The 14,129-nt window shown below is 41.6% G+C and overlaps 1 protein-coding gene across 2 annotated transcripts in view; it reads left to right on the forward strand.

Annotated features, from left to right (window-relative positions):
• The window catches only part of STRIP2 (striatin interacting protein 2), a 46,602-nt gene that overhangs the window by 22,465 nt on the left and 10,008 nt on the right, over positions 1 to 14,129 (forward strand). For both annotated transcript variants that reach the window (XM_060633113.3, XM_060633111.3), the window contains 5 exons: positions 753 to 827; positions 1,521 to 1,618; positions 2,094 to 2,220; positions 4,801 to 4,901; positions 7,851 to 7,917. In XM_060633113.3, the coding sequence (XP_060489096.1) occupies positions 753 to 827; positions 1,521 to 1,618; positions 2,094 to 2,220; positions 4,801 to 4,901; positions 7,851 to 7,917 (468 nt within the window). The remainder of the gene's footprint in view (positions 1 to 752; positions 828 to 1,520; positions 1,619 to 2,093; positions 2,221 to 4,800; positions 4,902 to 7,850; positions 7,918 to 14,129) is intronic.

Genomic DNA, 14,129 nt, shown 5'->3' on the forward strand with positions numbered 1-14,129 from the left:
GGCCTGAGTAACCCCTTGAGCACTGGAGGCCCCTGTCCTCCCACTCTTATAAAAGGCTTAGATAGGGTCATCAAAGGATAAAGAGAGTTGTGCATAAGGGCCTTGTCATTAGGGAGGAAGGGATGTAGTAGGGGCTGTTGGAGAAGGAAAGAAAATAGCTTCTACCCAAAAGCTTCCCTGCTAATACTCCTTCCCGCCTCTCTGGGCCATGGGTTACCCAACTCCCTTATCAGCTTTCTCTACTGAGTTACCTACCTCTCACTTAAGAGCATTCTAGAGCTCTTGGATGGCCTCAGACTGACACCATAGGAAGTGCTTCTGTGTGGGGTATCTGTTCTAGTGTCCCAGGCATTCATGCACCCTGACTTAAGTTCCTGTGTGACCAGCAAAGCAGTGGTCTGAGCCAATTCCTAGGTAGGTGGTCTGATTCCTGATCTAACATGTGATGTGGAAAGAAGAATTCTGGATTGATTCCAGATAATGGGAAAACCAGAATCAGATTATCAGGGCTGGAAGAGCGCTCAGAGGACATCAGACCAGCCCAGTGATCCTAAAGAAGAGGAAACTAAGACCCAAAAAGGAAAAGTAGCTTACCCAAAGTGATACAATGAGTCATTAACACAGCTGGAATAAGAACCTAGATCTGACTCCCAGCTCAGTGCTCTTTTCATGCCACCCTTCACAACCAAGAAAACATAGCCTTTGGTCAACTGGAAAACGGCCTGGGCAAACTGTGTGTTTTCCTGCCATAGGGGGAAGAGGTGGTACCAGAGACACCATGTGAAATCCTCTACCAAGGCATGCTCTACAGCCTCCCCCAGTACATGGTAAGGAGATTGCTGGGCTGAGCTGCCCTTCTCTGCTGCAAGGAACAGACAGTTGAGAGCCATTTCAAGCTGAGCCATCCATCGTTTGAGCTTATTTCCTGAGCATTCAACCCTGAGGCAAGGCATTGTCTAACACATGAGAATTCTGAGCTTTCCTCAGGGCTTCTCCAAGAGGAAGGAGGACTTGGCTTTACTCCCAAGTTCTTCTTTGGGAGGAGTGGAGAATAAGGTGGGATCCACGCAGGATGCATTGGGGGCCCTCCTTCTAAGTAAATATCCTCGACCCTTTGAAGTCTGCCATGGTCTGTCATGTCCTGGATAGCCTCAGGCTGAGTGGTGAGGATGTTGATGGTCAGGGTTAGAGGGAGGAAAGGGATAGAGGAGGTGAGATCATGCTTGTACCTCTCACCTTATTTCTAGACATTGCCCCCTCACTCTCTTCCTTCCATCCTCTTCTTTAGAAAGAACAGTCTTGACGCAGAATAGCCTATAAGCTCCCTTCCGGGTCCATAGCCTCATAGGCAGGCCTCTCAGGATTAGGCACCTGTTTGCCCTTCGGGAGGCTGAGAAGATTTGGTCATTGAGGAATGGACATAGAGGAAGCCTTACTTCTCATAGGGCTGTTGAGGTATGGAAAAATAGTCTGTTGAATGGAATGGACAGAGATGGATCTCCTCATTTTCTACTTCCTAGATTGCTCTGCTTAAGATTCTACTGGCTGCAGCCCCCACCTCCAAGGCTAAGACAGACTCTATCAATATCCTGGCTGATGTCCTGCCTGAGGAGATGCCGTGAGTGCTTCAACTGGGCTGGCTGCTGAATGCTAGCTGTTTCGTCTACAGTGTCTCTCTAGTCCCCGCCCCATCTTGATAACCCTTATAGGGATTGTCTCCAAAGATGTCTCCCCTCCCTTACCAGTAACCACTTTCCACTGGTGCTCTCTGCTAGGTTCTTTTTAGCTCAGAATTGAGGGTCTGCAGGGCAACATCAGTGCCAGACACTGACTGCACAGGTGTATGGGTCGACAAGGGCTGAACTTTGTCAAGGGCTGAACTTGCCAAAGGAAAGAGAAAAACAAAGAGAGCAGAGGAGCTTTTCTCCAGACAGGCTGGTAAGGGGTAGCTCTGGAGGTTTCCTAGCATAGAAGTTCAGATCTGCCAAGTTCTGGTTCTCTTGTATATGTTGTCTCTGACCCAAATACCTGGGTCCTTGTAGGCCTCTCTCTACGGCTACTCTCTGCACTGACTCCTCCTCTCCTCATTATAGCATCACTGTTCTTCAGAGCATGAAGTTGGGAATCGATGTGAACAGGCACAAGGAGATCATCGTAAAGAGTATCTCTGCTCTGCTCCTGCTACTCCTCAAACACTTCAAACTGAACCATATCTACCAGGTGAGCAGCTAGCAGTGCTCCTCCACAGGTCTCAGGTGTCCCTCAGGCCCTGCTTCCCAAAGAGAGGATGCAGGGGCCTTTGTAGTCCAGTTGAACATCTTCCAGCCTTTTCTATGTCTTCCTCAGGGAATCTCTATACCTGTTGCATAGGCTTGCATGGGGCTGGGGCCGGGGGGGGGGGGGGCGGTGTTGAAGTGGGATGTGAGGTGCAGACATCTGTGTCCTTTGAATATTATCCAAGGGTTGTAGGTAAGAATTCTTCGCTTCTTGGGAATGTGCCCAGCCAGCTTTGAAGCAGTAGAAGACAGGATTCAACCATTCCATTAAAAAAAAAAAAAAAAAGGAAAAAGTATGTTGAGCATACCTTTCTATATGTGAAGCACCTTTCTAACGTTTGAGATAGAATTCTGAATAATGCACAGTTTTGGCTCTTAAGGGCTTTGAAGTCTTGTACAAGGTATGGATATATAAATAGCTAATTATGGAATGGTAAGTGCAGGATACAGGTAAGTATTAGCTGGTAATCCAACCTGAGATGGGGAAGAGGTGACTTCTAACCTGAGTCCTAAAGAAACAGATGTTAGCCAAGATATGGGAGTTGTCAGGGAGGGAAGATGGGAAGCCTTTCAAGCAGAAATGTTAATTTGTGAAAGTCCAGAGGAGAGAGAGCGAGAGCAAAGTACCTTTGGAAACTGATTAAATGTTGCTGGAGTTCTGCCTGGGGTGGGGGGAGATGGGGAGGGCTGGTGATACATGAAGCTAGAGACGATGGCAGGGAGCAGATCACACAGTTGATAGCACACGGTTATTGAGTACTTCTAATGTGCCCGGCACTCTATTAAGTTCCTATGGGTTCTCATTTAATTCTCTTAATTAACCCTATGAGGTAGGTCTTATTTTATCACTGTTTTATAGATAAAGAAACCGAGATTTCCTAAGAAACCTTTCCTGAGAAAGGTTAAGAAGCCTTTTCCCCATGAAGGCATTGTTTGCCATGCTAAGGAGTTTGGACTTGATACTGTGGGCTTTGCCAAGATATGGGGGAACCTGGGAGCAGAGAATGGATGGTCTCTGTGATGAGAACATGGGGAGGAGACGGAGACTTCTCATGACTGCTCAGTGTCTCTGCTCCATTGCCCTCCTAAGAAGTCAGAACCAAGCTTGTTGCTAGAACAGCAGGTTCTCGGAGTACACAGAGGCTCCTGCAGGCTCTGTGTCCTTGAGGTTTGACTATATAATCAGGGTATTTCTCCACATTAGTACATCCAGAGACATCTTTGGGTGTGTTACGGGTGTCCTGGGTGCTCACACTTCTTCTGCCAATGTTTGCTGAGCAACAGCAGGGCTGGGAGGAGAAGGGGTGGGTGGGAGATGGTGTTCCTAGTAGAAAGAACAGAGAACTGTGGATATGTTTTTCTGTCTGCTTCTCTTGGTGGGCAGTATGTGGATCAACAGCCAGACAGGTGGGTGGCTTGATGGGCCTTGCCAGTGTGTGCCAGTGTCAGTGAATCCCAACAAGTCTACAGATACGTCTCTAACTGAAAAACATTTTCCATAACTTCATAGTGGGTATGTATTGGCTGCTCCATCTGGAGCTTTGGAAAATACCCTGGGTCAGCTGCCAGGGAGAAAATATTTGAGCAGAAGAAAGAAATGGGCAGCCCAAGCTGACTCCCCACCTCTAACCACACGCCCAGGGGCAGAGGGCAGCTTGGTTTGTTTCCATGGCTACTTCTTGGTGACCAGGAAAAGCTGAGGGATTTAAAACACCACAATTTTCTGCTTTTTCAACACAGTTTCTGTACTGTCCCAGTAGTCTGGGTTCTGGATCTGGAGCACACTGTATCTGATGCTCCTCAGTGTATCACAGGCAAAACCTAGGTGATGCAACTCCATGACACTGCCCACTAGGTTTTCCCAGACACAAACCCCATCCAAATTCAAGCGAGCAAAATGGAACCCCTGTGTTCGGGTGTTTAGCCATCAAAGAGATCTTGGACTTATTCTCAGTGCAGGGCTTTTATTGATCCATTCGTTAATATACTGATATTGTAAGTACAGGGATAATACAGTGAACCACATAGACTCATGCTGGAGCCCACATTCCAGTGGTTCACTTGGTTACTGTGTGTCATATCCATCCTGACTGAGTGATGCCAGCAGTTGCTGGGAGTAAGCTACACCTGTTTCTGCTATATCAATCACTGTGGAAACACTATGAGCCAGAGGTTTGGTATGGAAGACAACTCCCTCAGGGAGCCTTCCTTTCTTGTTGAGCTTAGGAACAAATTTCACAGCGATTCCTTCTATTTACCTGGAGTGGGATTTTCTTTCTGGCTTGGTTGTGTTTTGTGCTTTTGGTCAGCTTCTTGCAACGACGTACACACACTGAAGATTGTCCTCCATGTAGGATGAGCTGGCTGATGATGCTTCTCCCATTTCTCAGGATGGCTGATAACATAAGTGGACACTGGATATTCTTAGGAATGGATATTAGAGTTGTACTTGCCTATCTTTTTCATACACGCTTTCTATTCTCCCCCAAATAAGCAACCTTTCTGTTTGGATCTTTTAATTCAGTTTGAATATGTATCACAACATTTGGTGTTTGCCAACTGCATTCCTTTGATCCTGAAGTTCTTCAATCAAAATATCTTGTCCTACATCACTGCCAAAAACAGGTATGGACACTGGACAGATTTATTTCAAAGGTCTTTTTTGGAATGGATTGAGAAATATACATCTCTGAGCCTTTCAGTTCTCCTTGTGTCCCTAGTCCCTTCAATGTTAGAGCTGTCACTCTTAAATTTAATTTCCTTAAAGTGTAAGTTGATGATGGGGTGTGTGGTTTGGCCTCTTCACAGAGGTATTTGTATTTTAACAGTTTTGAAAACTGAAAAATGTCATGATTCAAATAAATAAAACTGTAACACTGAAATTTTAGCCCTATGGCAGAAGGATCCAGAAGATATTTTTTTGTGAAACAGACTTCTTATTTGGCCAGCCCTGATTTTAGTATAAATCATAAGTTGGATCAATTATGCTTCTTTGTAAATTGTAGTCTTATACCGAATTTGTAACTGAAGGTAAATAATAGATCCTTACTTAGATCAGTTTGTAATAAGACAAATATAGGGTATTTTATTTAATCTCCTCGGCGCTAAGAGGTATTACAAATTTTATTCCCATTTCACCAAGTAGGAAACAAATTCAGAGAGCTTAATTGACTTGCTCAAGATTAACATGCTAGTGAGACCACTTAAGTAAGCAGTAGAGGCAGGATCAAAACACAAAATTGTTTTCTGGTCACAATCGCTATGAATACAAATTGCTTTCCACTCCTCCAGCCAAATGGGGACTTGGGGGTTACAGAGTAAATCCTTGTTCTTTAGTTTGCTACTTCCACAAGAACTGGAAGCATGCTAATTAAAGTTTACCAGAAATGCTTTTACCAGAGGCAGAGCTCCTAAAGTAGAAGTAAGAAGGCTGATGTGATTGCTTGGGTTGACTGGAAAGCACCAGGAGATGGTGCCTCACCAGTCTTGTCAGTACTGCCTGAAAATCCACCATAGAGAGGCAGCCTACTTATATACGTAGTTTAAAATAAAACATACACATGGAACCCAGAGTCATGAGACCTGCCATTTGCTAGCTATGTAATCTAAGTAAGGACATTTTTTTTTTTTTGAGCCACAGTATTTTCATCTTATGATGAAAATAATACGTCCTCTGACTATATCATAGAGATTTTATATAAGCATTAATTAAGAGAAACATACAAGAGTCCTGCTCCACATTTCCGGGGTTGGAGATCCATCCTTGGATCAATCAAGTATGGCTGGGGTTCAGGAACTAAATACCTACCCTGCACCATGGGCATAGACGGGAGGGGCAGACAATCTGATAGGTGTCTATTGGGTTCCATTTGGAATTGGAAGAGTGGTAGTGCCAGCCTACATCATTTACTAAGATTGGCTTGGATAAGATGGTCCTCTTTTGCATCACCTGTAAGCTTTACTGTTGCATGATCCCTGAAAACTTGGAGCACTCCTACATCCTTATTGCATAGTTTTATCATGGCTTTTATAATCCAGATAGATATTCCAGAAACTTGTAACTTTATTTTTGGCCCCCTTAGGCTAGAATTCCGTTCACTGAGACTGCAACACATCCATCTTTGATTTCCCACCCCCATTTCCTGGTTGCCAGCACCTACATAGCCATGGGGCTTTGTCTGTGGGAGGTGGGTAGATAAGTGGATTCGCCAGCCAAGAAAGTTTATCCTAATGGAGCAGTACAGAACTGGCAACCCTGGGAGAATCCAGTAGAGTGAATTGAAATGATGAGCAACGTTATAGGTTGTTCCACTGCCCTCTCTTCTTCTATCTTGGTTCCCCTAGGTTATCGTTGTGAGTTTCTGGGACAAAGGTAAATATTTCTATGTAAACAAATTGTTTACCAAAGAGTTTTGGTTTGTTTTTTTTGTTTGTTTTTTCAACATCTATTTATTTTGAGAGAAAGAGACACAGCAGGAAAGGGGCAGAGAGAGAGGGAGACACAGAATCCTAAGGAGGCTCCAGGCTCTGAGCTGTCAGCACAGAGCCCGACGTGGGGCTCGAACTCACGAGCTGTGAGATCATGACCTGAGCCGAAGTCGGACACTTAACCGACTGAGCCACCCAGGCACCCCTGCTTGGATAGAATTTTGACTTTTGAAATGTAGGGTCAGGTCCAAGAAACCCCATACTCCTCTTTATAGCCCCTGCTTTGACAACATCCTTTATCCATTTCCAACTGCACTAGTTCAGATGGATTGGTTATAAACCTTACGGAATGTCAGAACCAGAGGAAGCATTAGAGATGAGCTAAATTCTGCATTGTACCAACAAAGAAAGGAGAAAAGGAAAGCAAGAACTGTAATTTTGAGTAATTCTGTCTCTGTCGTCATGCAGTGCCTCATTTCCCCTGCCTACTCATGCCTGCTTCTCTGGGCTCACTGCAGAGCCTCCAGCTCCCTTGCAGTCCCCCACTGTGGGTTTCGGGGACAGATGCCATTGCCATTCTTGAACTACTAGATCGGCCCTGCTGTAGGAAACTGCCTCTGTCTTAAGCTTCCTTCAGGAGTGGCTTCTGTGATTATTTCCCAGAGCTTCTGGCTTCCAGAAACATTTGGTAAAGGACACAGGAGAGAGCTTCATTTCATCCTCACATCCACAGATTGTTAGTAATTGGGCAGCAAGTTTGAAGGTTGGGCAGCATCTCTGGGAACGCAGTTCACACATACACACAAGCATACACTTAAATGCAAAAACACAAATGCACACAATTGTCCATGCATTTTAAAGAAGGGAGGAGAAAGGTGGCTATCCTACAGGCTCTCTTGCTGGTCTCTTTTGCATCTCCCAGATGAGGGGCCAGCCTGAAGGAACTCTGTTCCTCTCATGACTGAGGAAAGGAGACTGGAGCTGGAGTTTCCTGGCACCACAACCCTCAGTTTCAGCTGAGGTCACTAAGCGCTTTGGGAAATAGATGGGGCCTGCTGGAGAGAAATAACTCCTGCCATTTCAGATACTGCCATGTTTTGCCATCGCTATTTCCCTAAAGCCTGTCCCTTTCTCTGTGTCCTGCAGCATCTCAGTCCTGGATTACCCTTGCTGTACCATCCAGGATTTGCCGGAGCTTACTACAGAGAGTCTGGTAAGCAGAGGGGAATTTGGTAGCTTTTGAAATTGCCAGGCTGGTATTTACTCTTCCATTTCTTCTTCAGCCTCCTCATGCCCCTGGTTTGAGAGTCTCAGATCAATAAAGGCATATTGGCAAGAGCACAGAGGCAGTGGGGGCTTAGAGCTGCTGACCCAGTTGAGCAAAATTGGGAAAAGCTGCGCATCATAATTTGCAGAGAAGAGAAAAGGGTCAGTGACAAACACTAAGGAGGAGAGGGAATTTAGAAAGATAATGGGACTGAAATTGAATGTGAACATCTGTGCTAAATGACAGGACAATCTCTACTGGTCTATTCCAAACAATGATCTGTCTCCTTTCTGCTGTGTCACAGGCTATTCACTTTTCATTTTCATATAGATTGTAAAAAGTAGAAGTGTACCTTGCTTAGGTCCCTCTAAGCCAAAAGTTGGTAATAGCCACAGAAGATTGACCCAGAAATTTCTTCATCCTGGAAACAACTTTAAGCAAATCAGAAAGTTCTTCAGCATTATTTTGAATTTCATGAAATGGACTAATCAACAGCATATTGAAGATCAATTGTCTGCCATGTAGATATACCCCCTAAGATATACTGAGTTCACACCCTCACCCTGTTGCATTTACTTGGTTATCTATATTTGTTTCTCCATTTAACTGAAAACTCCTTGCAGGAAGAGTTTCCTTCAAGGAAGGAATGAAGAGCATCATCTTCATTTTTATATCCCCAGAGTGTAGCACTATGGTACATGGAAGGAGCTCAAATGCTGAATGACTGGATGATAGCACCCACGTGTCCCCCAACTTTAATACCTGCAAAACATGGTATATCCGAAAAGTATATTATACACAAATAGAATAATACCTTCGTGGTACAGGTTTTATAGAACCATAGGATTCTTCGCTGGAGGGGAACTGAGAGCCATTTAGCCCAACCCCCTGTTTCAAAGATGAAAAACCAGAAGGCCCAGTGGATGAAGTGACTTATCATAGTCCACTCCTCATAGATGACAGATCCTGAATTAGAAAATGACCCGTGTCCTAAGATACTAAATCTAGCACCCTTTTTAGCATCAGGGCAGAGATTTCCTGTCTTACTTAGATGTGGTCTCAGAAGCCAAGGAAGCTCGGAGCTTCTTATGCCTATAAAGAGAGGTAATAAGTTGTCTAACAACCCTGTTTATGCACATGATGTTATTCAGTCTATAAAATACTGTAAGGGGTGCCTAGATGGCTCAGTCAGTTGAGCATCCGACTCTTGATTTCAGCTCAGGTCATGATCTCACAGTTCGTGAGTTCAAGCCCTGTGTCAGGCTCTGCACTGACAGTGCGGAGCCTGCTTGGGATTCTCTCCTCTCTCTTCCTCTCCTCCGCTCACGTGTGCACTCCGCGTGCTGTCTCTCTCAAAATAAAGAAATAAACTTTAAAATAACTGTATAAGCTTGATATTACTGTTTTATAGATGGAGAATTTAACTGCCAAAAGCTTACAGTTGAAAGTAGCAGAGCCAGGGTGGAGACTTACATCCCTACCATTCAGAGTTGGAATGAGGAAAGCACTTTCCCACAGAAAACAGTGGTATACAGCATTAAAGTGCTACTGTTAGTAGGGCATTTCAAAACATAAAGTCAGCTTTTAATGGCTGAAATCTATTTCTTAGTGCAATATGTTCTTTTTTCTCAATCCCACATATAGAAAATTGATGGAAATTCTACCTTCAAATATCTTTTGATGGATCTTTGAGGATATGAGCATAAAATTATTGAAGTAATTGTCATGCCTCTGAGAAGATTTTATTGTTATCCATGAGCAGGTGAAAGCGCGTATCTATTCTAAATAAAACAGTTCATGCTAGGTAGTCCTCTCCTTTCTGTGAAGCAACAGTGGCACCTGGTGGTTTCATTTGGTAACCACAGATTTTTCTCGCTTGAATTCATGGTACTAGTACTCCCCCTGAGCCCAATCATGGGCTTAAGTAACTAGCAAGTTTACTCCACGTAGGTCCTCAACATAATGGTTTGTTTATCTAAACTGATGGCTTCTGTACTCAGAAAAGACTAATGTTCCTATGAGTAAGATTTATCTCTTTTCCAGGCGCAATAAATTCATTGTAAACAGAAAATGAACTGGGTTTTTATAAATGTGTAGGATTTTCTTTAAATAATATTGCAATTTTTTTTCCTGGTTATAAAATCAGTATATACCATTGTAGAAAATGGGCTAAATACAGAAAAATAATGGGAAGAAAACAAAAATACCTTAATTACACTGCCTACATGTAACTACTGTTAACGTTTTGCTGCAATCACCATATATGTACATATTCATTCATATATATACACACACATTATTTAAAAGAATAAGGACTTTGGGTTGTGTTTCAATTTATATGATAAAATTTAAATCACAATGTGACTTTAAACATATTTGAGAACATAATTTTTTTTTAAGTTTATTTTTTTACTTTGAGAGAAAGAGCAAGCTGGGGAGGGGCAGAGAAAGAGAGAGAATCCTAAGCAGACTCCACACTGCAAGCATAGAGCCCGATGTAGGGCTCAAACCCACAAACCATGAGACTGAGCCAAAACCTAGAGTCAGACACTCAACCAGCTGAGCCGCCCAGGCGCCCAAGAACATAATTTTTAATAGCTACACACAATATTCCTCTTCTTAATTTTCTTAATTGATTGTTTTCTACTACTGTTGGGGTTTTCTGTGTAACTCCAAAATGAACATCCTCACACATGAATCTTTGACTTTGTCTCTGATTATCTAAGATAGATTCCTAGAAATAGAATTACTCAGCTGAGGTAGTCTTGGTTCATATTTTCTCAGTTCTCTGAATTTGAACTGAGTTCAACTTCATCTAGAACTCCAGTTGCACATTAAATGGACATGAAATAAGGTCAAAGTTAAAGGCACTTTCTAAAGTCTTCCCATTTTGTCAACCTGTTTAGCTCTACAATAAGACATCCTTACCCATGTACTGAGAAGTTTCCCTACGTACCTGGTATAGGAAGGCTTACAATTTTTGGATCTCCAAATGTCTATATTCAAATTCAATCCATTAAAGTAGGAAAAAATTAAATTCCAAACATAGAAGGGTAATGAATGCATGATTGTGTGGAAGATAGGTTGCTAGAAAAGTCAGTGATATGGCTTCAGCAAGTATTGTAGAATACTCATCATCTGAATGGTTATTTGGGGCAGTGGAATAAAAAGTAGAGTGAGCAAGATGATGCTTTGGGGGATGGAATATATTGATCCTTTATGTATTAACATCTCTTTCCATATTTATGTATATATTAGAACATACATAATGTTATTACAATAATGTATTTCTAACTTATAAGTAAACATGTATATTTAGGATTGCACACAAAAATTATTTACTCAGAGATATGTGCAATAAAAAGTTTAGAAACATCACTGCTTTAGAGTATGTTGAAACGATGGTAAGTTTGTAGGTCAGCTTTCTTTGTCGTCTGTTGGCCCTAAAGAGAAATCCTACAGATTACACCCCTTCCTCCTTTCCTCTCCTATTTGACAGATATTTGGGCCCCAAAAATGTAGCAAGTTCTGTGTAAATCCATTGTCACTGCTGCCAAGCCAACTCAGTTCAAAATGCTTGTTGTTTTTCTACAGAAAGTGATTTAATAACACCAGCATCACATACAAAGAAGGGCATATTTTGAACAATGTAGATGTTCAGGTAGGCCTATAGATTAAGGATGAAGGAATGAGAAAAAGTGGTATATGTGGAATCTCTGAGTATCAGAGCTAGAGGTTTCTCAATATCTTGCCGAATCGCATCCTTGACTGATGAGGAAATGAAGTATTGTCCGGGTAGAGCCAAAATAGTGGGTCAGAATTTACGTGACTTGGCCGTTTGCAAAGAAACATTTGGCATTTCCTTTTAGATATATGTAAATAAAATTATTAAGTTAATTTTTAAAAGGTAGTTCATTGCAAATTCCTCAAATTTGGGTTTGACTTACATTCAGAAAGATCTATAAAATTATGTTCATATCACTTAAATTTATGCACCTGATCCTTTCATCTATCCTTATTAAATTTTGTTTTTATAACTTCCTAATCCAGATATTTTTAGATATCCCAGAAGATTTTTGTTGTTGTGTTTTTAGTTTTTATTTTCTTATTGGAATATAATCATGTTCAAGTATTAAGGTCTCTAACATTCATTTCAGACATTATTTAACCAATGATTTGTGACCATCACTATTTAAAACCACAATTGGGGCGCCTGGGTGGCGCAGTCGGTTAAGCGTCCGACTTCAGCCAGGTCATGATCTTGCGGTCCGTGAGTTCGAGCCCCGCGTCAGGCTCTGGGCTGATGGCTCGGAGCCTGGAGCCTGTTTCCGATTCTGTGTCTCCCTCTCTCTCTGCCCCTCCCCCGTTCATGCTCTGTCTCTCTCTGTCCCAAAAATAAATTAAAAACGTTGAAAAAAAAAAAAAATTAAAACCACAATTGCCTTTAGCATTATTGTTTCTCTGTTCTAGATATAATGCAAACACATCATAAGGTAAATATCCAATTTTCTATGAGGTATATTTATATAGAGGATAGAGGAAGAACCATGGATAAATGTTTTTTTTACCATTTTATCATTTTTCTTGTTAAAACAGCATTTCTGTTATGGGTATGAGATTAGAATGTATGGAATGAGTTTTCAAATTCAAATGTGCAGATCCCTCTCCAGGGTGCAAATAATAGTTTGTTTTGCTAAAGCTCCCCAAATGATTTTGACATTTTCTCTTCTCCTTCCTCCTTTTTTTACTCATACCACTTAAGAATTACAGCTCTCTTTTATGATATCTAGGTCCTTAATCCAGCAGTGCCTTAACTGTCAGAAATCCATATGATAAGGGAATTCTTCTATAGTGATTGGGAAAAGAAATTCCTTTTTTGGGGGGGAGGGGTAGGGAAGAAATTCTAAGCTAGAAATATGAATTCATTTTCAGTTGTGTGAACCACAATAATGGAACGAATAAAAGAATCATTTCCCGAGAAATGGTTATTATTGTGAATTTACAATAATTAAGTGTTAAAACCTAGCAAATGTTTTTTTTTTTTTTTCAAATAGGTTCAAATAAATGCAAGACTGACATGGCGTGGAACACCTGAAGCCCAAAGCAAAGAAATAGACTAGTTTGTAATATAGAAAAGGCAGACAGAACTACAGCTCTAAATTACCTTGATCAAGTAGGTTGTAGGTTGTAGAAGTTCCATGTGTAAAAAGGGAGAGATTGGGCCATTAGGTGAACATAAACTTTTCCTGGACTATGAAACTCCCATGGAGTCATTACATAACAACCAAGTTAATATTAGAAACTCTGATTTTCACTGAAAAGCTGGTTATCAATCTGAAAATAAGAATCATCACTAGGGACTTTAATAAGCTGAGAAGGTTTGTGATGTATTAGATTTAACACTTAGCAGTACTTCTTTGTTTTTGTTTTTTGTTTTTTTTAAGTTTTTATTTATTTATTTATTTAAGTAATCTCTACCCCCAACATGGGGCTCGAACTCACAACCCTGAGATCAAGAGTTGCATGCTCTTTGGACTGAGCCAGCCAGGTGCCCCTAGCAGCACTTCAAAGGTTCAGTCTGATCATAGACTGACCGAACTCAGTCAGATGTTCCCCTTTACAACTGGAAACCTAATTATTGTCGTTATTGTTGTTGTTGCTGTTGTTGTCGTTTCTGGAAACTATTAGGCTTGTTTGAAATAACGATTATAATAGGACTTAAGAAAGTTTCTTTACCATTAGGTTTTGAAGAAGCTGAGAAAGCAGGGGATCAAATCAAATTTTCTCTCAGGAGATCATCTGTGTCTAGGATTCCAGAAGGGCAACCAGAAGATGAACAGTAAATAAAGAACAGTAAATAAAGATGAACCGTAAATAGTGTTATAATTCAATCAGTTACTGGAAATAGAGGTTCAAGCTCTGGTTGGGGCACTTATGTGAACTTAAGCAAGCCCTTCCTCTCCCTGAGCCTCAGGTTTTGCTTCTGTGGATGACAGAATTGGACTAGACTTAGCCAAGTCTAAAAGCTGAGTCTCTTTTAGTGCTCAGATTCCAACCAATTTGATTTCCTCAGTACAAAAGGAAGAAACACTCTGTTCTTTCAGCAGTCTTTTGAGTTAATTATCCACATAACTGGCGTAAGCCTCTGTTTTTATTTG

This window comes from Panthera onca, chromosome A2 (assembly GCF_046562875.1).
Source record: "Panthera onca isolate mPanOnc1 chromosome A2, mPanOnc1 haplotype 2, whole genome shotgun sequence".
Classification (NCBI taxonomy): domain Eukaryota; kingdom Metazoa; phylum Chordata; class Mammalia; order Carnivora; family Felidae; genus Panthera; species Panthera onca.